At 41.8% G+C, this 24488-nt stretch overlaps 1 protein-coding gene across 1 annotated transcript in view; it reads left to right on the top strand.

The window, feature by feature from the left end:
- mllt10 (MLLT10 histone lysine methyltransferase DOT1L cofactor) overlaps positions 1 to 22031 on the top strand; it is a gene marked incomplete at its 3' end in the record, with an annotated part of 38131 nt that extends 16100 nt beyond the window's left edge. Inside the window, 6 exon segments of the mRNA XM_034200076.1 lie at positions 2553 to 2651; positions 6816 to 7149; positions 8315 to 8533; positions 11376 to 11900; positions 17684 to 17841; positions 21920 to 22031. Of these exon segments, the coding sequence (XP_034055967.1) occupies positions 2553 to 2651; positions 6816 to 7149; positions 8315 to 8533; positions 11376 to 11900; positions 17684 to 17841; positions 21920 to 22031 (1447 nt within the window).
- Positions 22032 to 24488: the final 2457 nt, after the last annotated feature.

Here is a 24488-nt window from a genome sequence, read left to right as displayed (position 1 = left end):
GACAGAGACGGAGAGGATACCAGCCCGCCGTTTTAATTCTCATTGCTCGGTAGTTTCTTGATAAATAGACGTGGCCCTCGTTCTGTGCCACCACTCATATTTACCCCACGCAGTCTGAAAGAGCCCTCGGACATGTCAAATGATGGGGCTGCTAACGGTCACTCGCAGAGAAAGAGGGGAGAGGACACGCTGAAAGGCTTTGTCTCCGCCTGTATAATCAATTGACCTGATTGATAAGGGTGTGTCAGGGTTACATTGTGTGTGTGTTATGTTTCCCACGCCCGGTGCTTTGGGTCCTTCTCTATGTGTGTGTGTGTGTGTTATCCGACCCTCCGTGCTCAACCTCTGTCCATCAACACCTTCCTCAGGAATGTTAATGAAAAACAACAAGGGAATCCCAAAGACTTTACCTCTCGCACTCTCCTTTTCTTTCTCCGGTATCATCTCTCCTATTCGTTGCTGTTTAAGTTAACCGGCTCATTTTGCACACGTCTCTCCTGGTTACCCGCTGTCTCAAGCTCATTTGCATGGTAGGCACTGTTGTTTAAAGTAGTGCCAAAAGTTTTGGAGGCAGCCCCAGAAGAAATTAAACGACAAATTTGATAATCGTGTAACTAATTTATTGTGCAAAAAAGGAAAGCATTTGTTAGTTTCGGGCCTCTTAGAATGACTAGTTCTGCTCATAGCAATGCACAACTTCAGAAAATAGAAATAAAAGAAGCTAAATCCAGTTGCAACGCTCCTTAAAAATCAAATGACCAAAAAGCAAGACATATTACAAATTATTACATGGCTTAGTTGAATACTTGATTCTGATTGGTCAATTCAGAACACGTGACACGTTGTTAATCCAGAACAGACAGACCGCTGTTAAGGACGCTCACATCTGCACAAAGAAGTCCGGTCGATTGAACTGTATACAGTTGGGCTGAAAAGCAACCTGCATGCAGTTTGCTTTTCAAACTGGGACAGCGGAGAAGTAACGGGCAGAAACCCTCCTTTTTACGCAGCGGTCCAGACATAGACGTCAAACGGCGACACATATTCAGTTGCCAGTTCCTTTGGCATCAGGGCAGGGATATCTAGATACTTTCCAAGGTTTGACATCATGAAGTGTGCTACTTTTAAAGCAAGCAACGATGTTTTCAAATCTGTAATCAAAAAGTTCCTCAAAAACGCTATCGAAGCAGTTCCTGCCGTTAGTTCAAACAGTAACAACGGACTATTTTTCTTAGTGGAAATACATAATAGCCTAATATTTTCTAAATCTATAAAAACATTTCAATTAATATTGGGAGTCATGTCGTTACTTTGTTGAGAATGTGGCCGTGTGATAAGCGGGATAATGTGCAGCGACTTGGTCATTATGGGTACCCATAATGACCAAGTCGCTGCACATTATCCCTTACGTAAACGTTCCTTACTCAGGGTATAGATAAAGCAAAAATACTTACATGACTTAAAAAGACAGCTTTTTCAAATAACTCATGAACCAACTTTGAATCATCCAAACAGTTGAAATTCCCCTCAATTTATTGTATGTTTTTTTTAATCCATGACAAAATTCTATATTTACCCCTAACACAGAATATATATCATACTATCAGGCAGCAGAAAGATTTTAACAGCTTTAATTAAAGCTTCATATCTGGAGACAGAAAAGGGGAAAGTTTAAAGTTATGCCCACTCGAACAGAACTCTCCAGAGCCTCAGCGTGACAGGAAGCCGGCGTGCAGAGAGGTGAAGCTGCTATCTCCTGATTTGGCTGCTAAAGTCTGTTAACTGCCACTCATACAAAAGAAAGTCTGGCTAAACTGTCACCAGCCTCCAGGCATTAACCCTGCGTGCAGACGACGGGGGAGGGGCTTTTTCCTGGAGTTGTCATGACACTGACGCACAAGCATGTCTCTCAGGATCGCTGCATATTTTCACCACCTATTATTCCGTAGCGTGCATGTATAAGTGTGTGTGTGACTATATTCCTGTGCAGAGAGGTGTCGGGGTGCGCATGTGAGGTGTAAATGCACTGGCACCCAGTCGCCACCTCAGGGGTGCGAGAGGAAGGGTGGTGGTGGTGGTGGCGGCGGCGGCGCCCGTGTGATAGTGAGGGTGTAAATTGAGCTGTGATGGTCGAAGAAAGAGGAGATGATTGGATGAAACGATGAGACTTTGTGCGCGGCGAGAGGCACTTAGACACACTCAGCTCTAAACTGCAGCGTGCTGAAACCCCGTTTCCTCCATTCTCTATCACTCTCCCATCACTCTCTTTGTTTGCGGATCTCTTAGCTTTCATCTCAGACTGAGCCTTTGAAATGTAATGCTCTCTCTTTCTAACACACACACACACACACACACACACACACATTATTCCTCCTTTATCCCAATAACTCGTAGCTTTTAGTTATCTCTGACGTCCGTTCTTCTGCACAACACAGATGTGGTCTCCATATTCAGTGTTTTCCAGGTTATAAAATAAGGGTCTGTTTCTCTGTGTTTCTCGCCTCCTTGAGTCTTGAGTCTCATCTGGTTCTCCTCTTTGTCTCTATCTTTAGAAACACAAGGAGCGGGACAGGCACAAACCTAAACACAAGAAGATCTCCATGGACATGTCCCCCTCCCTCGTCCTTCCTAATATCATGGTCCCAGAAAAGGTGAGGGTGCTCTTCCGTACTCCTTTGTGTTAAATATTAAACCAGGTTCATTTGTGTCTTCACCTTCATTTACCTTTTATGGCCCTCTTTCCCTATCCCTCACTTACCCTGTCCTCCCACTCTCTTCTTTTCCTATTATTCTTTCCTTGTTCCGGTGCTTCTCATGTTTCCTCTCCTCCCTTTTCTTTCAACCTTCATTTCTTCAGTGTCTTTATTAAACAAGAACATGCATACAAATACATTAAAAAAAGAGGTAATGGCTTTTGCTATTAGATTATTTCCATCTGCAGTCCCTGGACATCACTATGTAACACTTCAGAGTCTATTGGCGCTCCAACACATTGTACGTGATAGGCTAAGAGGCGGGACATCTCTTTGCGGTTGATGAATCACAATGGAGCCGGCTAAGCTAACCAATCAGAGCAGACTGGGCTCTGGTTTCAGACAGAGGGTGAAAAGAGGTGCTGCAGCACAGGCAGTATGAACAAAATAAAGAGCTTTTTGAACATTAGAGCATGGAGACATGTAGAGACACTCCATACTGATATTCACCTGAACATCAGCAGGAGAGGACTCTTTAAAGTAGAGACACTCCATACTGATATACACCTGAACATCAGCAGGAGAGGACTCTTTAAAGTAGAGACACTCCATACTGATATACACCTGAACATCAGCAGGAGAGGACTCTTTAAAGTAGAGACACTACATACTGATATACACCTGAACATCAGCAGGAGAGGACTTTTTAAAGTAGAGACACTACATACTGATATACACCTGAACATCAGCAGGAGAGGACTCTTTAAAGTAGAGACACTCCATACTGATATACACCTGAACATCAGCAGGAGAGGACTCTTTAAAGTAGAGACACTCCATACTGATATACACCTGAACATCAGCAGGAGAGGACTCTTTAAAGTAGAGACACTCCATACTGATATACACCTGAACATCAGCTGGAGAGGACTCTTTAAAGTAGAGACACTACATACTGATATACACCTGAACATCAGCAGGAGAGGACTCTTTAAAGTAGAGACACTACATACTGATATACACCTGAACATCAGCTGGAGAGGACTCTTTAAAGTAGAGACACTCCATACTGATATACACCTGAACATCAGCTGGAGAGGACTCTTTAAAGTAGAGACACTACATACTGATATACACCTGAACATCAGCAGGAGAGGACTCTTTAAAGTAGAGACACTACATACTGATATACACCTGAACATCAGCTGGAGAGGACTCTTTAAAGTAGAGACACTACATACTGATATACACCTGAACATCAGCAGGAGAGGACTCTTTAAAGTAGAGACACTACATACTGATATACACCTGAACATCAGCAGGAGAGGACTCTTTAAAGTAGAGACACTACATACTGATATACACCTGGACATCAGCAGGAGAGGACTGTTTAAAGTAGAGACACTACATACTGATATACACCTGAACATCAGCAGGAGAGGACTCTTTAAAGTAGAGACACTGCATACTGATATACACCTGAACATCAGCAGGAGAGGACTCTTTAAAGTAGAGACACTACATACTGATATACACCTGAACATCAGCAGGAGAGGACTCTTTAAAGTAGAGACACACTACATACTGATATACACCTGAACATCAGCAGGAGAGGACTGTTTAAAGTAGAGACACTACATACTGATATACACCTGAACATCAGCAGGAGAGGACTCTTTAAAGTAGAGACGCTACATACTGATATACACCTGAACATCAGCAGGAGAGGACTCTTTAAAGTAGAGACACTACATACTGATATACACCTGAACATCAGCAGGAGAGGACTCTTTAAAGTAGAGACACTGCATACTGATATACACCTGAACATCAGCAGGAGAGGACTCTTTAAAGTAGAGACACTACATACTGATATACACCTGAACATCAGCAGGAGAGGACTCTTTAAAGTAGAGACACTACATACTGATATACACCTGAACATCAGCAGGAGAGGACTCTTTAAAGTAGAGACACTACATACTTATATACACCTGAACATCAGCAGGAGAGGACTCTTTAAAGTAGAGACACTACATACTGATATACACCTGAACATCAGCAGGAGAGGACTCTTTAAAGTAGAGACACTACATACTGATATACACCTGAACATCAGCAGGAGAGGACTCTTTAAAGTAGAGACACTGCATACTGATATACACCTGAACATCAGCAGGAGAGGACTCTTTAAAGTAGAGACACTACATACTGATATACACCTGGACATCAGCAGGAGAGGACTCTTTAAAGTAGAGACACTACATACTGATAAACACCTGAACATCAGCAGGAGAGGACTCTTTAAAGTAGAGACACTACATACTGATATACACCTGAACACCAGCAGGAGAGGACTCTTTAAAGTAGAGACACTACATACTGATAAACACCTGAACATCAGCAGGAGAGGACTCTTTAAAGTAGAGACACTACATACTGATATACACCTGAACATCAGCAGGAGAGGACTTTTTAAAGTAGAGACACTACATACTGATATACACCTGAACATCAGCAGGAGAGGACTCTTTAAAGTGGAGACACTACATACTGATATACACCTGAACATCAGCAGGAGAGGACTCTTTAAAGTAGAGACACTACATACTGATATACACCTGAACATCAGCAGGAGAGGACTCTTTAAAGTAGAGACACTACATACTGATATACACCTGAACATCAGCAGGAGAGGACTCTTTAAAGTGGAGACACTACATACATTGGAGGTGGGTGATACACCTGAACATGAGAAATAGGGAACTCTTTGAAACACTATATAATCCCTGTCACACTTACAATTAGGGGTGCAACAACTAATCGACTTAATCGATTAAAATCGATGACCAAATTAGTTGCCAACTAATTCAGTCGTCGATTCGTTGGTGACGTCATCACGTGTGTTTTACGCACCGTTAAGCTCCAACGTTATCGGTCTTTTTATCGGTACTGGAGACATTTAAAAAAGATATGTCATATGTGTTATTGCTACATAAACATTATATCGCAGTCTTAGTTTCGCCAACTCGTTTCTAATATGCAAAAAGACAAACAAAAATGCGTCTATGATGTATTTTCGATCTTTCCAATCCAGACGAGATCTCTCTCCCCCGTCTGTGTGCGAGGGGGCGGGGCGGTTTGCTACATGAACACACAGCGGGGATGGCGGAGAGAAGTGCTCCAAGGTGTGGTTAAATGTTACCCGTCTTGAGGACAATGCTCGTTGCCAATAGAGTTTAGCATGTAAGGGCGGTAACACGAGCAATGTGTCTAAACATTTAGCAAAAGTGCTCCACATCCAGACGGAGGAATGCACCGGGTTCCACTGTCTTTCTAGTAGCTCTGTAGCCCCATCCACGAGTAACGTTTCCACGTCAGGTGTTATGTATGCTAGCAGCAACACACGGAGTTAACACAATTATACAAACATGGGTTAATGATTAGAGGAAACTGAGTTATTTATTTAGTTAAAGTTTCAGCTATTCTGTTTAGTTATGTTATCACATTATTTAATACGATTTGTTAAAATATTGTTGTTTCTTTTGATGTGAAATATTATTATAAATATAAAGCAATGTTAATTTTGTTCAAAGTGTGTTTAGTTAATGTAATAATATATGTATTTTTGAATCAAGTATTCATCTTTATTGTCTTCATTGTTAGTTTCCACATGCCTAAAACAACCTCAAGCTAAATCTAAAAGTTGATAGCTAAATAAGAGCGTTTGGGAAATTGTGCAAGGTATAATAGTCCGAATAGTCGATTAATGGTTTCATTAATCGATTATCAAATTAGTCGTTTGTTGCAGCCCTACTTACAATTATAAATCAGATCGAAGCATAGATCAAGACATTCAAGATTCAAGGCCTTTATTGTAATTTCTACATAACTACAGTGTAGTTATGATAATGAAAATCTTAGGTCACAGGCTCCTCCAACAGTGCAACACAATAAAACAGATAAAATAGTGCAAGTCGGGTCTATTTCTCTGTATTCCTCTCCTCCCTGTACCATGTATTCAGCAGCTTCACTCAATACCAAATGAATACCAGCACATTTGTCCGTCCAACTTAAATATAATGATGCATTTTGACTAAACATTTAAACCACCTCCTCCAGACCTTTATCAGTGGCAGCTCAGTGGGGGGCGTCCCCTCTCTCCCGACGTCCTCTCAGAAGCGCCTGGACGACGGCAGTGCCCGCTTCACCACCGCTAACTTCCAGGAAGTGTCGTCGGCGCTGTCCGGCGGCTCCAAAGACGGCCTGGCCGCGGTGGACGCTGGGAAGGCGGCTTCGTCGGAGGCGAAGAACAAGAAGAACATCGTCCCGGGTCACGTTGTGGGACAGCGGGGGGGCCGCAAGTCTCTCTCCTCCTCAGGGAAACCCCTCCCCTCCGCCGTGGTCACCATGGCAACATCCTCCACATCTGCCTCCACGGGGCCTTTCCACCAAGGTGAATTAATGGTGCCGTATGTTAATGTTCCCACAGCTGGGAAATAACCCTGAGAAATGGGCGACAAAATCCACCTAAAAAACAGCAAGTGCAGCACTATTGCAATTACAGAAATGTTATTAAATCCTAAATAAGAGAGTGATTTGTGTGTGTGTGTGTGTGTGTGTGTGTGTGTGTGTGTGTGTGTGTGTGTGTGTGTGTGTGTGTGTGTGTGTGTGTGTGTGTGTGTGTGTGTGTGTGTGTGTGTGTGTGTGTGTGTGTGTGTTGTGTGTGTGTGTGTTGTGTGTGGTGTGTGTGTGTGTGTGTGTGTGTGTGTGTGTGTGTGTAGTGTGTGTGTGTGTGTGTGTGTGTGTGTGTGTGTGTGTGTGTGTGTGTGTGTGTGTGTGTGTGTGTGTGTGTGTGTGTGTGTGTGTGTGTGTGTGTGTGTGTGTGTGTGTGTGTGTGTGTGTGTGTGGGGTGTGTGTGTGTGTGTAGTGTGTGTGTGTGTGTGTGTGTGTGTGTGTGTGTGTGTGTGTGTGTGTGTGTGTGTGTGTGTGTGTGTGTGTGTGTGTGTGTAGTGTGTGTGTGTGTGTGTGTGTGTGTGTGTGTGTGTGTGTGTGTGTGTGTGTGTGTGTGTGTGTGTGTGTGTGTGTGTGTGTGTGTGTGTGTGTGTGTGTGTGTGTGTCATTAGCTGGATTTTGGCCAGACAGCAGACTCTTGTGTGTGGCCTTGATAACAGTGTTTCTTCTCGACTGGCCTCTGGCTCCGGTAATCGGGGGCCCCGTCTGGGAAAAAGACGCAGAAACACACAGAAAAATAAAGAACATGTGAGGGGGGGGGGTTGCTGGACCTGAAGGGAGGCAAAGCTCACACTGAGCTCCTGTGTTTTGTACTATCAGGACCTTGAAGCGCTTGTCAAGGTGTGTGTGTGTTTGTTTGTGTGTGTCAAGAAGAGAGACGGTGTGTGTCTGCTCTCGAGGCACTTCCTCTGTGGGGAGGGCAGATAGAAAGCGGGGGAGCAGATAAAATGCTTATTTTGGTTATCTTGTTTCTGCTTCTCTCATGATGATTGAAAGGAGAGTCTATGAAAAGTTCCCCCCCCCCCAGCTGTGACGTCTGTTTCCTCTCTGTTTCCATCTCATGTGTCTTTATCTTTTCTTTCTGTCATTGTTTTTCTTTCATCCAGGCCTCCTGTTGACCAGTGCCAGTAAGACCCCCTCTGCCCCTTCCTCCTCAGACTTCTTGAGTTTCTCAGATCCATCGTTGCGTCCTGGGGGCGGGACCACCTTCTCCTCCCCTCCGTCCTTCAGCAGCTGCCTCGTGAAGCCCAGCTCGGAGGGCGGAGCTTCAGAGGGAACGGCGACGCTTTTCGGCTCTTTGGTGTCCGCCACCACGGCCTCTGCAGGTACCAGACGTTCAGAATCAGATCACAAATCACTTATTGCAGTGTTACAGCAGAGGGACTGTGCAGACACCATGGCAAATAATCTGAATCAGAAACGGGTTTATTACCAGGTAGGTTGGCGCGTACGAGGAATTTGACTTGCATACATACAAGTAAAACAAACATTTAAAAACACAGATAGCAAACTATTTTAAGAACACTATAATAACATAACAAAAAAATAAGAAAACATATAGTAAAAAATTAAATAAAGCCGTATTTACATTGAAATAGAATGGAATGAAATATGTGCATTAAAAAAACTAAAATGAGTGGACTAACAAATTACATAAGAAAGACACTTTGTATAAGATACATTTTTTTTTTTAAAGGACAATGAGAAGGGGAGGGTTTCAATGTATACTGTTCCCTTATTGCAAATGTTAACTACTCCCTGTAACTGAGGGAATGTTCTCAACTGTCTTCTAATTACAGAATTGTTAAAAGAAATAAAAGCAACACACATTGTATGAGGAGCAGCATTTGTATAAAGTGTCCACAAAAACCCCAAATAAAGCAGATGTTCAGATCAGAAATAATGTATTGCAGTGTTACAGCAGAGGGACTGTGCAGATAAATGGCAAGTAAGATGAGTGGACTAACAATTCAATAAGAAACACACATTGTATGAGTAGCAGCATTATCAGAGCTATTATAATATTTTTGTATGCACTCTTCTTAGTTAACATTAAAGGGGACCTATCATGCAAAATGCGCTTTCTGATGTCTTGTATACATCAACATGTGTCCCCGGTGTGTCAGGGAACTCACGCAGCGTCAGGAAATAAAACCCTCTCTCTTTTTCCTCCTCTAAAAACGGGGAACAACGGAGCTGATCCAGATTTGCGTCCGATATGACGTAATATCTGAAATGTGGACCCACGGCCCAATCAGAAACGTTGCTATCAGAAACAATGCCCGACTGTTTTGGACGTAATATGGTCGGTGTTTACATTAGCATCGCTAACACTCAGAGCTAACCTGTACTGGAGAGTAGGGCTGCACAGTATTGAAAAAAACTGACATCGCGATTTTTTTCCCCCCCCTGCGGTATATATTGCGGTTTTTTTAACCTGTTAAACCCCAAAGTCCCGGCGGGTACTTTACTTTTTTTTTCACGACAGTGTCTCAGGGGATTGTAATATTTAAGAACCTATTAATGTATTATACCAGATTAACGGAAATAATCTCAGCTAACTGACGATACAAACCATTTTTACCAAAACAAAACACAAGTCTCATAAGAAGCATCTAAATGACCCCTGAGTGAAAAATGCTAACGCACTTTGGCACAGAACTCAAGATAAAAGTACCCTTATTACTTATCGTAGCTGCACATACAAGATATCCGATTAAAGCTGAGGTTCCACAGATTATTTAGGTATATAGTATCATCACTGAGTGATCTGAACTCGGACAGGGGAAGCAAACACAGACATCACAACACGTACCTTTACGTAGCTTCTAGGGGAGATGTCTCACCGTAGCTGTCAATCTGATCAAAAGACGTGTTCAATGGCATTAAAACGAGAAAGAAAAAACGCGGCTGAATCGGTTAATCCATAGGTTTTTAACGTCTCTGTATTAAAAAAAAATGATTTAATTTATAATCCATAATTCCATTTTTATGTAAATATCGCAGAGCAAAAGTTAGCTGCTAATGGTAGCCACCAGAGTGGCTGCTGCTTCCGGTCTTGGCTATGCGGTAGTCCAGCGCAGTCTAACACACACACATTACCAAATAAGGAGTGAGAGTGACGCGTAGCCAAAACCGGAAGCTGCATACCAAGTGGCTACCATTAGCAGCTAACTGTTGTGCTCCGATTTTTACATAAAAATGGAATTATGGATTATAAACAATTGCTTCAAAGCCACAGATACATTATCAACCTATGGATCAACCGATTCAGCCGCATTTTTTCTTTCTCGTTTTATGCCATTGAACACGTCTTTTGATCAGATTGACAGCTACGGTGAGACGATCTCCCGTAAAAGCTCCGTAAAAGGTACGTGTTGTGATGTCTGTGTTTGCTTCCCCTGTCGCGAGATCGGATCGCTTAGATACTATACTTAAATAATCTGTGGAGTCTCAGCTTTAATCGGATATATTGTATGTGCAGTTTCGATAAGTAATAAGGGTATCTTTATTCTGAATTCTGTGCTAAAGTGCGTAAGCATTTTTTTTTTTTTTAAATGAATAAAACCGCACGTCCCTGTGGTGTGAATACCGCGCATACCGCGGTTATCGCCATGACACGGTATATCGTTCAGCCCTACTGGAGAGCATGTGTGTGAAGAAGCAGGAAGTAAAAAGGAACTCACCTTGTGGTATAACCGGCAAGAGAGAAAGCCTTTGAGCTCCAAACTGTTTCAGAGAGAATCCTTGATAATCCATGATATGGCGTTTCATCACGGCAGCATTTAGTTTAGACAGTAGCTGCAGGGTCCCGCATGAGCTCAGACCCCTCCTTTTTATTTGTATAAAAAAAAATTATACCCCAAATCAGCACTTGTGAAATAGAGGGATATGAGGCATGGCTAGACTGGGTGATGTGTTTGGTATTTTGAGCAAAACACTTCATATATATTTGTATATATCTGAGACCTATGCTATTGCCTAGAAATAGCATGATAGGTGACCTTTAAGCTGTCTTTGGCTCTATTCTGCTGTAACAATGTAAATGTCCTCTCTGTGGGACTAATACAAGTATTCTGATTCTGATAGTGTCCACACAAACCCCAAATAAAGCACTATGAGCTTTACACTTAAAGGTATTCACTTCTGCTTTTCTTATCGTTTCAGTGGGCGGGAAGCTGTATGAGAATTCCCACAGTCTCACATCCAGCGAGACGCCAAGCCTCGGTGGCTCCGCTGCCTACAAGAGACCCCCCCCCTCCAGTTCAGGAGGGGGAGGAGGAGCAGGAGGAGGAGCAGCAGGAGGAGGAGGAGGAGGAGGAGGAGGAGGTGACGACGGGTTGAAGAAGAAGAAGAAGGGAAACTGGAGAAACAGATTTGGACCATGCTTCACGACGGAGGTGAAGCCTTCAGAGGCCGCTCCCTCCCTCTCCCTCCCCACCTCCTCCACCACGGCCACCACGGCCACCACCACCCCCTCCTCTTCCTCCGCCTCCCCGTCCTCCTCCTCTTCCTCAGCACTCTCAGGACGCCCGGGCTTAGTCTCCAGCAGTGGGTTGGGATTGGGGGTAGGAGGAGGAGGAGAGAGGGGGCTGGGGGTCATGGGGGTCAGCGCTGGGATTCAGAAGTCCCCGTCACTCCTCAGGAACGGAGGTCTGCAGAGCAACAGCAGCTCCTCGAGCACCGGAGCAGGTGAGGAGGAACCGTCAACATACACAACAACAAAACCATGAGGAGAGTTTGTGAAAGAAATACTCTCTCGGATCCATCTGTCAGGAAAATATCTTCCGTTTCCTTTATCTCAACAATAAATAACAACAAACTAAATTGTTGTTGCCAGCTAAAATGAATGAAACCAATTAAGTCCGAAATAGAAGTTGTTTCCTATCAAGTTTACCTTCACACAAAACACAAAACAATGATGAGGAGAGTTTGTGAAAGAAATACTCACTCAGATCCATCTGTCTGTGTCCGGAAAATATATTCACAGTTTAGCTGCTGCTCCACAATAAATAACAACAAAATAAATTGTTGTTGCCAGCTCAAATGAGGAAACCAATTAAGTCCTGATAGATAAAGAAGTTGTCCCATCATGTTCACCATAGTGTCATCAAAATGGTTAAAAGAGAAGTGCCTCACATGTCGGCCTGTAATAAAAAACTACTATTGTTGGACGCCATATCATCCTAAAAATAATAGCAATAAACAATATTACCGTCATTTAAAGGCTTTTAAGCCACAGACCTATTTATAATGATAATATAATAGCATATTAATGCCAGTATCCCCTCTTAAAGAGCTGAGAACTTGTAATCCTTAAGAACATTCGGACCTTTCCACATCCAGAATTGGAATGTAAAAACTAATTAAATATCCTAAATACAAAAAAGGTCCAAATTAAATCACAACCAGAGTAATGAATGAAATGTGTTCTCTGGCTCTTGTAACAAAAAGGCTCAATGTCTGCACACCACCCACGTCTTTTAGTGGTAGAAAAGCCCTGCTGTTCATTCTTGCATAATGTCGGCTAAAATGTTACTTTGTTAACAAACATGCAGGGAAAGCAACAGGCAAAATGGAAGTCGGCAAAATTCTCGTATTGTACGATAGGTTGATCGTGTAATTATTGTGACAGGTCGACTCATGTGTGGCCTTGTAGCAGTTTTGGTTCTGTGGAGCCAAATACCAACCTGTGTGTGTGTGTGTGTGTGTGTGTGTGTGTGTGTGTGTGTGTGTGTGTGTGTGTGTGTGTGTGTGTGTGTGTGTGTGTGTGTGTGTGTGTGTGTGTGTGTGTGTGTGTGTGTGTGTGTGTGTGTGTGTGTGTGTGTGTGTGTGTGTGTGTGTGTGTGTGTGTGTGTGTGTGTGTGTGTGTGTGTGTGTGTGTGTGTGTGTGTGTGTGTGTGTGTGTGTGTGTGCTCACACGTGGAAGTGGTCTGTATGTTTCTTTCATCGTGTTCTGTTGCTTGGCAACTGTCTTTATGCTTTGGAGTTCCCCTCTGCTGATGGAAATGGCTCCGCAGCCCACACACATCTCCATCTCCTCCAGGACTCCTCCATTTGTTTCTCCTGCCTCCCCCCGTCTCCCCTCCGACCTGCACTCTGGTCCTTCTGCACATCGTGTGTGTGTGTGTGTGTGTGTGTGTGTGTGTGTGTGTGTGTGTGTGTGTGTGTGTGTGTGGTGTGTGTGTGTGTGTGTGTGTGTGTGTGTGTTGTGTGTGTGTGTGTGTGTGTGTGTGTGTGTGTGTGTGTGTGTGTGTGTGTGTGTGTGTGTGTGTGTGTGTGTGTGTGTGTGAAGCACATGCTTACAATGCAGAAGTAAAGGTAGTAGAATCCATCACCACTTCATAGGGTCAGCTGATCTGATTCCGATCACAGATTTCTGTACAGAGGCTCTTTCCTCAGACTTCATGTTTGTCTGTTACTGAGTTAGTTGTTTATTTTATTTTTTGCTGATTACTACTTTTTTCGATATGAACAGTCTTTTTATTATTATACTACATTCTTCCTAGTCATTATTGTTGAATTAGGTTTCTCCTTAAACTTCAAAACATATAACATATGTTATACAAACAACTCAGTGCCACAATTAATATATTTTAAAATACACACATCTGTAGAAGTTCTTCATAAAGTATGAAAACCATGTGGTTGCTAAGAAGAAGTGCAACAACACGTTTACTGTGAAGTGCAAACTGGTGTTGTAGTAGTTGTCTGATATGGGGATATGTAATTATGTTTTAGTAGCATCATATGTTTAAGCTTGCTATTTCATAAATGTAATATAACTCAAATGCATGAGGTCGATTCTCACATTTTCTCTGACCGGAAAGATACATGTTGCGTGAAATGGAGCGTTAACCTTTGTCTGTCTCACAGAATATCAGTTTGTAAAGATAACACTCTTTCCATGATTTAATGATTGCAAACCTTCAAATGTATTGATCCTAAAAGTATAAGCACAAGTTTTCTGTATCAAGTTGATATGCAGGGAAACTTTTAAAGGTGTTTTGATGATATTTTACATTTGCCTTTAGCTTGACGACTGTAGCACATTTAGCTGGAGCTTCTCAGTCTTTGGTGCAGCGGTGGCTTCATTCTGACCACAGCTGCTGACTGAAGAGTGTGAGTGTGTGTGTGTGTGTGTCTTCTTTCTACTGTAAATATTTAGCTCAGGGTTAATGCAGGGCAGTAATAGGGAGGATCTTGGCGCCCCCCCCCCCTCCTTCCTGTGTGCTGATGGATAGATAGTTAGCCTGATAGATATGTGTTGGGGGGGGGTTAGATTTTGGTTAGGTTAATGTTTGACGGCAGGGGGGTCACTGATGGGACGGACGTGTTTGGTGTGTGGGGGAGGAGAGAATGTATTCAGACCAGAGAGTGTGTGTGTGTGTGTGTGTGTGTGTGTGTGTGTGTGTGTGTGTGGAAACAATAAGAAAAGACACACAAAAAACATGGCATAGTTGTTTTTATTAGGTTATTTATTTTAAGGACAGATATTTGTTTGTTTTACTCATTTCAGTTAAATGATAATTACCTGCGGTTTGGTGTCACTGCTAAACGCACGCGAGAGGAAGTTGTGAAAACCAGGAAATATTACAGGATTTCATTTAAATACAAAATGAAGCCTGTTGATAAAATATGAAACCTGTACAAATCTGCATTAGAATAAGTGATGTGAGATACACTGAGGCATCTTTTGTTGGCGTGTTTCAATGTATACAGTCTGCAAAAAATAGTTTTATTTGGAACAAAGTACAAAAAACGAAGTCATTAAATAAAACAAAAAACAAGATAATTTATTTACAAATTGATTTAAAAAAACATTTTACTTCACAATTTCAAATGTTCTTTAAAGTTGTTTTAATGTTTACAATGAATAAAAAAAGGCAGTTTATTTTTAATCAAATTAGATTTACTTCGGGAATAAGTATATTTATTTTGAGCACTGTGGTGGATGGAGCTTTAAAATATGTTAAGAATAACAAAGACTTTTAAACACCAGACAAGAAGAGAAACAACACGCATTAAGCAGAAAACCTCTAACAATTGGAGACACACTTAAAGTGACAGCTCTTTTATGTGCATCGTGTGTGATCCTCCTCCCTAAACTCTGCTGAATAAATATATGCTACAGAATATATGTGTACCATATTCAGCAGTTTGAATTACGCCTCAATTTGACACAAAAACACTTAAATATTGCAGAGACTGTCCGCTGAATCTGCTGTTAATTCCGCAACCAATATGGCTTTATCAGGCTGTGGCAATCCCACATACAGTTAATACATGCATGCCGACAAACACACACACACCCTTGCATGGACTGTGTTGCTCTGCTCCATCTACACGTTGCTGCGATGTTTGAATACATTTCTGTGTATCTTTGGTGGTAGAAAATTCTCAGAATAATAAATCTCTCTGTTGCCGGGATGGTATTCAGTGTTTGTCTCCACATTCCATTTTTAAACATGATTTAAATGACTGTCTGCAGTTTTTACAACTGAAAAAATCCACATGACCCCCCAGCTTCAGCATCACATGGCGGGACGTTCCCCTCCAACACACAACGAGGAGCGAGTTCAAGTGAAAACACAGCTCTTTATTAACAGAGTATGACGCCATGCACTTGGTTTTTAGATTGAGCTTAACCCTCCCTAAATACACGACATAGATTTCCTATGGAGATAAAGCCGGCTTGAACTAATCAAGGTGGATATTCCTTAAGCTCACAGACGTAGTGAGCAGGAAGGGAGAAGGAACAGGAAGGTCGATGGAGGCGGCTGCGCTTCAGGGGCTTAACGTTATCGATCTCACACACGGGGTGGAAGTTTTACAAGCTCAGGCGTGTGTGTGAGAGGTGTGTGTGTGAGAGGTGTGTGTGTGGGGGTATGGTTTTCATTATAGGGGAAGTTGTAATTCCCATCAAAAGCAGTTATTAAAGGAATATCAGTTTGTAAAGATAACACTCTTTGTAATATTTCTAAATGTTCTCACCAGCGTCCAAGACGGTACACGTTCCTCCAACTATAAAAAACAAATATAACATTTTTTCTGGTTAAATTGAATTTGTTTGTAGTTATTTTGTATTTAATGTAAGGGTTAAAGGGTTTTTAGCTGGAGCTGCTTTTCCCGTGTGTTGGAGCAAGATGATATTTAATTGAATTAATAACTTAGATATAATATGAATTTCAGACAATATTTACAACACACATTTATTTATAAAACTGGTGTTACATTTGATCTTAAATTATAATTTACTTCTTGCCAAAAAAATAAATAATGAAATAAAAAATGTGTTTGTCTAATTCAGGAAAATAGATTCTAAATATTAATTAAATGTAATTCAAACATTTTTAATCGAGCATTACAACCAGCATACATGGACAGTGATTGCTCAAACTGCTTCCATCTTTTGGAGGTTTTAAACTACCTCATACGTACATAATAAAGTAAATATGAATTCAGATGATCTATATTTCCTCCCGTTGTATCTCAGTGTTTGCAGCAGTCCTATATCTCATAGGATCTTCCTGATGTTGCAGCAGCTCGAGCCCCCTGAGTCATGGCCGCCCTGCTTTGGGTATCAATTTTTCTGGTGCATATTACAAAGTGTTATAAATAGTATGTAGGGCCCTCGCAGTGTTCCTATATCTCTCCCTCTCTCTCTCTCTGCTGCTCTCCCTCTCTCCCCCCTCCTGGCACAAAGATCTCTTGTTCCCCCGGTGAATGTGTGCTGCCCTGAGCCATTCAGGCCTTTGTGGGGCTGAGGGGCCCTGTCCCCCCCCACACACACACACAGTCACACACACACACATACCCTCCTCTGCTGGGGTCAAAGGGGGGCAGGGGCAGGGCTTATCCCTGGTTAGTGGGCGAGCACAGGGGTGTGTGAGGGGGAGGGAGGGAGAGAGATAAGAGAATGGAGCATGCGTATGGGAGTGTGAAACTGGAGCAATATGTTTCTGTTAGTGATTTATAACTTGTTTTTTTTATATAAGAATCATTTATTATAAGCTGAATAAAATGTGTTTTTGGAATTTGTACAAAGAAAACATACCGAGATGAGAATTTGCAGATTTATTGAACTCCTTTTTCCGGAGTTTGTGAAATCTTAATGATTTGTGTTGTCAGCTGTGTGTTTGAGTTTATTATAATGAATGCCGTTTTATAAAATCATAAAGAACCAAATTATCTGACCCCTATGTATCAAATCATGCATTACATTTAGCATTAGCATTACATTGGCTGTACATTTTAGATCAGTAACTTCTTTTACACTACATTTTAATCCACAAATGTACCTCTCTCAAGCCACTATGTACAAAACAAGGACTAAACTGATCTAAAAGGCCTAAGAGAGCTCATGTATCACTCATTCTAATATGTACACTCGTGCTTTTCATACTGTAACTCACTGTCAAGCCTCTACGAAGTTTTTTTATTCTTGTTATTTAATGTTTTTCGTGTCCCCACAGGTGTTTTCTCCGGTGCTGACGGGTCGACCTCGGGGTCTGGAGCTGCCTCTGTCGGCGGCTCTGAGTTGTCTCAGCAGCAGCAGCAGCCCACACCTTCACTGTCCTCTCCGTCTCCGTTTACTGCCACCGCACCGCTCACCAGCACCGCCAACACACACGTGAGTCCAAACACACACACACACACTGCAAAAAACTCTCAATGACACCCTCACACTCTTACATACATGAAAGTACAGAAAAGGTCTCTCTGTCGTTCTTTTATTCCTTGGGCTCCCAGCAAATCATTCAAAAGTCTGACATTTAGTTTCAATGTTCCTTTCTAAAATGTTTTTCAAATATCTGAGATTGTAGGACGGGTGGCATCAAATATGGATAAGGAACGGATGATCGTGTCTAGTTTTTCGGTTTAATTTGACCGAAATGTACCCATAACAATGACATTTCCACTACGTCCAATACCGATTTCTTCATACGTTAAATAGGGAGCGCACACTCAGCTTAGATGGAGGTGGAAGAACAACGTGTGTCTGTAATCTACATTTTTACATATAAGAAAACGTTTAACTAGCTTCCGATTTGTGAGCCGAGGCAAGGAAATATTACACTGAATATTCCCGTTATTCAAATCAACACAACTAAATAACAGAGTTTGCTGCAGGCTAGTGTGTCAAATGTATTTTGCCCAGTAATTTTTGTATGTTATTGAAAGGGTTTTAAAGTCATAAAATTAGTACTTAAATGTGCAGGTTCCCTGTTCTTTCTTTTTTCATTCCTTCATTCTTTCTCACACACACACATGCACACACACACACACACACACACGCACACACCAATTCAGCCACATCTCTCGCAGATAAACGGTGGGAACAAAAATAAACCAAAGCACACTAATTAAACGTCCTCCTCACTAAATCTCTCAGCGCTGTTATTAATACACTGCATATTAATAACGTGTGTGTGTGTGTGTGTGTGTGTGTGTGTGTGTGTGTGTGTTGTGTTTTCTCAGCGAGGTTTTCTAAGGGTGGTTTTACACAGTGCACCTGTAGAAGGTCCAACATTAGTCTTCATTTATACAGTAATGTGTAGTAATCTAATCAGAACACAGGGACCTATTACTTTTGACATTTAAAGGAGAAAAAACACATTTGCTGTGCTATCTTAATACTCACTTGCTATTATAATTCATACCATTTAATGTTGGAAAAAAGCATCTGGTAAAAGCTGGGAAAGTTATGAAATTTGTTCAAGACTTTAAGAAAAATACCTCCTATTTTAGATTTATTTATTTCAAGTGTTTGGGTTTTTTATGGATGTAACATTTGTAGGAACATTTTCAAAATATTCCTATTTAGACCTCAGATGTTGAAGCAACAGCTGAGCAGGTTTATCCCAGTCTAATTCAATTCTGTAGATAGTTCAGACCTAAAGCTGCTATTTTTAGGCTTTTTATAATTGTTTTTGGTTTGTTAGGGCATTGACTCTAACTCAGTCAGCTCCCCCAAAACATTTTTTTTTTTAAATCGTCAATCGGTGACCCAAGAGTCCACCCTTTCAAAACCTCTCCAAAGACCCTGCTCTGTCTCTGTCCACCCTACTCCATTTTTCTCCCGTGTCCACTTGCCACCTCTCTTTCTTCTTCTCTCTCACACACACACACACACACACACACACTTTCTGTCACCCTCGACCTTCCTTCCCTCTGCCCCCATCCATTTATCTTTTTCACCCTCTGTTGTCCTGTGATGTAATGACATCTGACAAGCACCACAGTGGGGATGGAGGGGTAGGTGGAGGGAGGGAGGGATCGGGGCAAGTGTGTGTGTGTGTGGGGGGGGTATGGCCTGGTCTTCATCGTGCCCCGCTCCTCTCTGTTCAGCACATATTATAGAGGACGGGAAGCACAGGATTGTGTGTGTGTGTGTGTGTGTGTGTGTGTGTGTGTGTGTGTGTGTGTGTGTGTGTGTGTGTGTGTGTGTGTGTGTGTGTGTGTGTGTGTGTGTGTGTGTGTGTGTGTGTGTGTGTGTGTGTGTGTGTGTGTGTGTGTGTGTGTGTGTGTGTGTGTGTGTGTGTGTGTGTGTGTGTGTGTGTGTGTGTGTGTGTGTGTGTGTGTGTGTTCACTGTCACTCCAGATTGTTTAAAAGAACGTGTGTTTGTAAAGTGTGATGCGCATCTCTGGACATCTGAGACACACTCTCTCCAAATCAAGTCTGTAGAAATTACGCAACTGTAGAAGGACGCCAACAACAGGCTTCCTTCAATGTGTGTGTGCAAGTGTGTGTGTGAGTGACAGGGACCATTTGCTATTTTCAGTCCTCTAGCAGACTCTCGGCCTACTGTTATTGGCCATCAGCCCAGGACAGAGAAGGGGAGTGCGAATGAAAAATGAATGACAATGAAAAATGAATGTTGATGGGAAAGGGGGCTGGGTTATGGCAGCGAGGGGAGGAGGAGAGAAATCTGAAGTCATTTCAGTGAGGGGGGAGAAATGCACGGAGGGTACAGGTTCTGTGTTTGAGTTTAACACTAAACAGTGATGTGAGTTTCCAGGAAGTTTTCCCATTTTCTGTTATTTTAGAGACACCAGGTCCATCAATTTGTAATAAGAGATAATGACGTTATTCTTTCCCAGGGTGCACCCAAAAAAAAAGGGTATAGGAATGACTTTAGAAGCGAAATATTTAACGAAAGGCTTAATAAATACAGGATTTTCATTTAGTTTTTCTGCTCATATAAAAAAGTTATTTGTTTAACAATATTTTTTGTCAAACTATAAAAAGTTTTTTATTATTGATATTTAATTTATCAGCAATTTGATGATTACATTTTGTTTGATAACCAAAAAATAACCTATTTCTTCAGCGACTTAAGAAGAATTATGTAATTCTTTCAGCTTCACTAGAAATGACAGAAATTATGTTTCTGGTGTGTGTTTGGCTGGAGCGTTTAAACACCAGCAGTCAGCCATTTTGTTCTTTTTAGACAGACCTGATTCCCCCGATGCTCCACCCTCTAACGTCTCATCACCCCACCCCTCAGTGCACGGTCCTTATTTGGGAAATGCCTTAATTGGATTAAACTCCATGCATCATAAACTGTGTGTGTGTGTGTGTGTGTGTGTGTGTGTGTGTGTGTGTGTGTGTGTGTGTGTGTGTGTGTGTGTGTGTGTGTGTGTGTGTGTGTGTGTGTGTGTGTGTGTGTGTGTGTGTGTGTGTGTGTGTGTGTGTGTGTGTGTGTGTGTGTGTGTGTGTGGATGTGTGTGTGTGTTGTGTGTGTGTGTGTGTGTGTGTGTGTGTGTGTGTGTGTGTGTGTGTGTGTGTGTGTGTGTGTGTGTGATGTGTGTGTGTGTGTGTGTGTGGTGTGTGTGTGTGTGTGTGTGTGTGTGTTGGTGTGTGTGTTGTTGTGTGTGTGTGTGTGTGTGTGTGTGTAATGAGCCGTGCATCCATAACGTGTCCATGTTTTTATCTACATGTAATGATATGAAAGTTGTCGAATCCACATTGGAATTTGTATTAATTTAAAAAGCTTCATTGGCATTAAATAGGATGTAGATACTTTCTGAAAATGTGTAATCAATAGTGGGGAATTTAAATGCTGATTAGATTGATTTTCAGATTTTGATTTAGGCTAATTAAATTTACAGAACAACTCCCAAAAAATGTAATAGAAAGCCACTCATCTCACTCATAGCTAAATGCACTGTAGAATACACACCAAAGAAACAAAAACACTTTAAAGTTTCAGCCAATATTTGTTTATGTTTTGTATCATTATCAATTAAATTATTAGAATTGTTTGCAAAATCTGGAACATTTAAATTGACATGTTTTAATGTTGTGATATTTTATACACTTAACTTTAATTAATAGTTCCATTTATTCATAATAATGAGTCTTTAAAAAAATAACTTAAATTGTAGCCCTGATATTATATTAAATGTTTTTTATTTGTATTCATACTTATTTTTCTACTATTTAATAGGAGCTGTTTTAACACTTCAGGCATTGCTGGATGTTTCTTTTTTAACTCCTTCCTGCTAGTCATGCAGATAACACGCATTATGTGGGACTTTTTTTACACCTCCTTGTTTCCTTTCTTCTGTCTCTAAACTATCAGCTATACAATAAAAGAGAAAATGGCAAATTTAAGTTTTCTTCTAAATAACTCATAACAGCAGTTTGAATCAATCCCAGTGAAACCAGTCTTTTTGTCTCTTATTTTCTGTGTCTCTGTCTCCAGGTGAGCGGCTCCGTCTTTAACCTCGCCCCCTCCCACATGTTCGGTAACCGGCTGAATCCAAACTCAGCCATGGCAGCTCTCATCGCTCAGTCCGAGGCCTCACCGGCAGCAGGTAACACACCTAATGTGACTGTGTGTGTGTGTGTGAGGGTGAGGGTGATAATGAAAAGGTCACGCCCCCGCGGCCCCACAGAGAGGTCAGGGGTCAGCACTCGGGATATTTTCAAGCTCCGCCCACTCGGATCCTGTTACACTGCGTTGATTGTTCTCCCTTCTCACATAAACACAAACAAATACGGCTCACACCCGTATCGCTTACATGTAAAACATTAAACTCTGAGCTGTGGTTAGAGGAAGAGGAGGGTGGACAAGGAAGAGGAAGAGGAGGAGGAGGAGGAGGAGGAGGAGGACGAGGGGGAACGGGAGCTGCCTTGAGGAGAAAACGGGAGGATGGTTATCTGTCCAGAAGAGCTGATGAAGGAGTAAGACGTGGCTTTAGAAATGAGAAGAGCCGCTTCCTGATACAAGACATCTGGCTGAAGAGAGAGGAGAGAAGAAAGGAGGAAGAGGAGGAGGAGGAAGAGGAGGAGGAGGAAGGTAGTTAGTTCCTGCTGCCAGTCAGCCGTCATCAGAGCCAGATCCACGCTGACCCGCGGGTCAACTCACTAATCAGCTGACTGACAGGCGGCCACAGGGATGTGTGTGTGTGTGTGTGTGTGTGTGTGTGTGTGTGTGTGTGTGTGTGTGTGTGTGGTGTGTGTGTGTGTGTGTGTGTGTGTGTGTGTGTGTGTGTGTGTGGTGTGTGTGTGTGTGTGTGTGTGTGTGTGTGTGTGTGTGTGTGTGTGTGTGTGTGTGTGTGTGTGTGTGTGTGTGTGTGTGTGTGTGTGTGTGTGTGTGTGTGTGTGTGTGTGTGTGTGTGTGTGTGTGTGTGTGTGTGTGTGTGTGTGTGTGTGTGTGTGTGTGTGTGTGTGTGTGTGTGTGTGTGTGAAAAAGCTTTGTGTAATTTATATTAAAAGTTTGGTGGCATTAGTTGCAGATTGTCTCCCTGTGACAGCAACTTTTTCTGCTTTATTTGAAACGTATATTACTTTTTATATTAGATAAAATTATGTTTTAATTGTATTTAATATATAACATTTAAGTAAGCACTAGTAAAGAAACGTTTGAATACAAATTATTTGTTATTTGATTTTAAAATGTAGGTTATTATTTATTTATTTTTTGAATATCTATAAATATCAAAACTAGTTAATTTCCCATGTATTTTCCTCAGAAATAGATCAACCTTTTATTCAGAAAAATGTCAGAAAATGGAGAATTACGCCCGATGTGATTCCTGATATCCCAATGAGACTAACCAACAGTCTAACGCAGCAAATCCTCACCTTGGGCAGGAATTGTTTTGCATTTTTATTTGAACATTTACAGAAATCATTGATGAATTGATTCAAAAAATCATTGCTGATTTATTTTCCGTCGACCAGCTAATCACTTAATCTCCCCAATAATGAAAATCATTGTTAGTGCCCTCACACACAGTTTGTGCAGCACGTGTGCAGCTACACCAGCGTGAAGTTGTGTTTGTGGACCAGTCAGGGTCATGTGAGCACAAACGTGAAAGGTGTGCACGTGTTTGTATGCATGCAGCCTGTTTGGCAGCCGCTCCTCTTTGCTTTCGAGTGTCTGCAGGGAGCGCGTTATGAGAGAAAGCGGGGATGAAAAAGAGGGCGAGCGAGGGACCGCAGAGGCGACCTGGTGGGGGTAAAAGCTGGGATTGACTGTCTTAAGTAGAGGGGAGTGTGTAAATGCAAAAGTGTGCATTTGCGTGCATGTGTGATTCATTACTCTCAGTGAGGAAAAGGAGCGTCTGGCCGGGGGCCCGGGGGGGGGGGGAGACCCTCAGGAGGAGAGACGCTGAAAGAAGCTCGCTGTGAAAGAGAGAGAGGGAAGTTTAGGAGGTTACAGCCAGGATTACAATACGTCTTTGTTTTGGTTCTCACATGGTATTTCTTATCTCCAAAAAAAACAAATTAAGCAACTAATGATTATTTTTATTGTTGATTATTCCGTAGGTAGTTCTCGATTTATTGATCCGTTGTTTGTTCTATAAAATGCCCTTTAATTGGTGAAAACACCCCGACACCCAGTTGTTCCCAAAGCCCATGAAAACATCCTCTGACGTCGTCTAGGGCTGCTCAATTAATCCTATTTGAATCGCAATTACGATTTTGGCTTGCAACGATTACGAAAACAACATCGATCAGTTTTTATTGGTTTTTCAGTTGAGTTAAACTTAAAGTTCAGGTAATCAACTGTTAAAAACATACTGTTCACATTTTGTTTCCAATAAATTGATGTTTTCAAAGTAAATGGATAATCGTTTTTAATAATCGGGATATCAATTATTGACCCAAATAATCGAGATTATGATTTTTGCCATAATCGAGCAGCCCTAATGTCAATCCTCTTTGTCACGAATGATCAGCTTTCTGACATTTAGCGGTAAAAATACTCTTAAGTTAAAGAAGCTGGAATACTGTGTTTTGTTTCTTCAAAATCTAGTCAAACT

The sequence above is a fragment of the Gymnodraco acuticeps genome, unplaced genomic scaffold, assembly GCF_902827175.1.
Source record: "Gymnodraco acuticeps unplaced genomic scaffold, fGymAcu1.1, whole genome shotgun sequence".
Taxonomy (NCBI): Eukaryota; Metazoa; Chordata; class Actinopteri; order Perciformes; family Bathydraconidae; genus Gymnodraco; species Gymnodraco acuticeps.
Note: the sequence above shows the minus strand (reverse complement) of the source record. Positions and strands in the feature narration are given on the sequence as shown.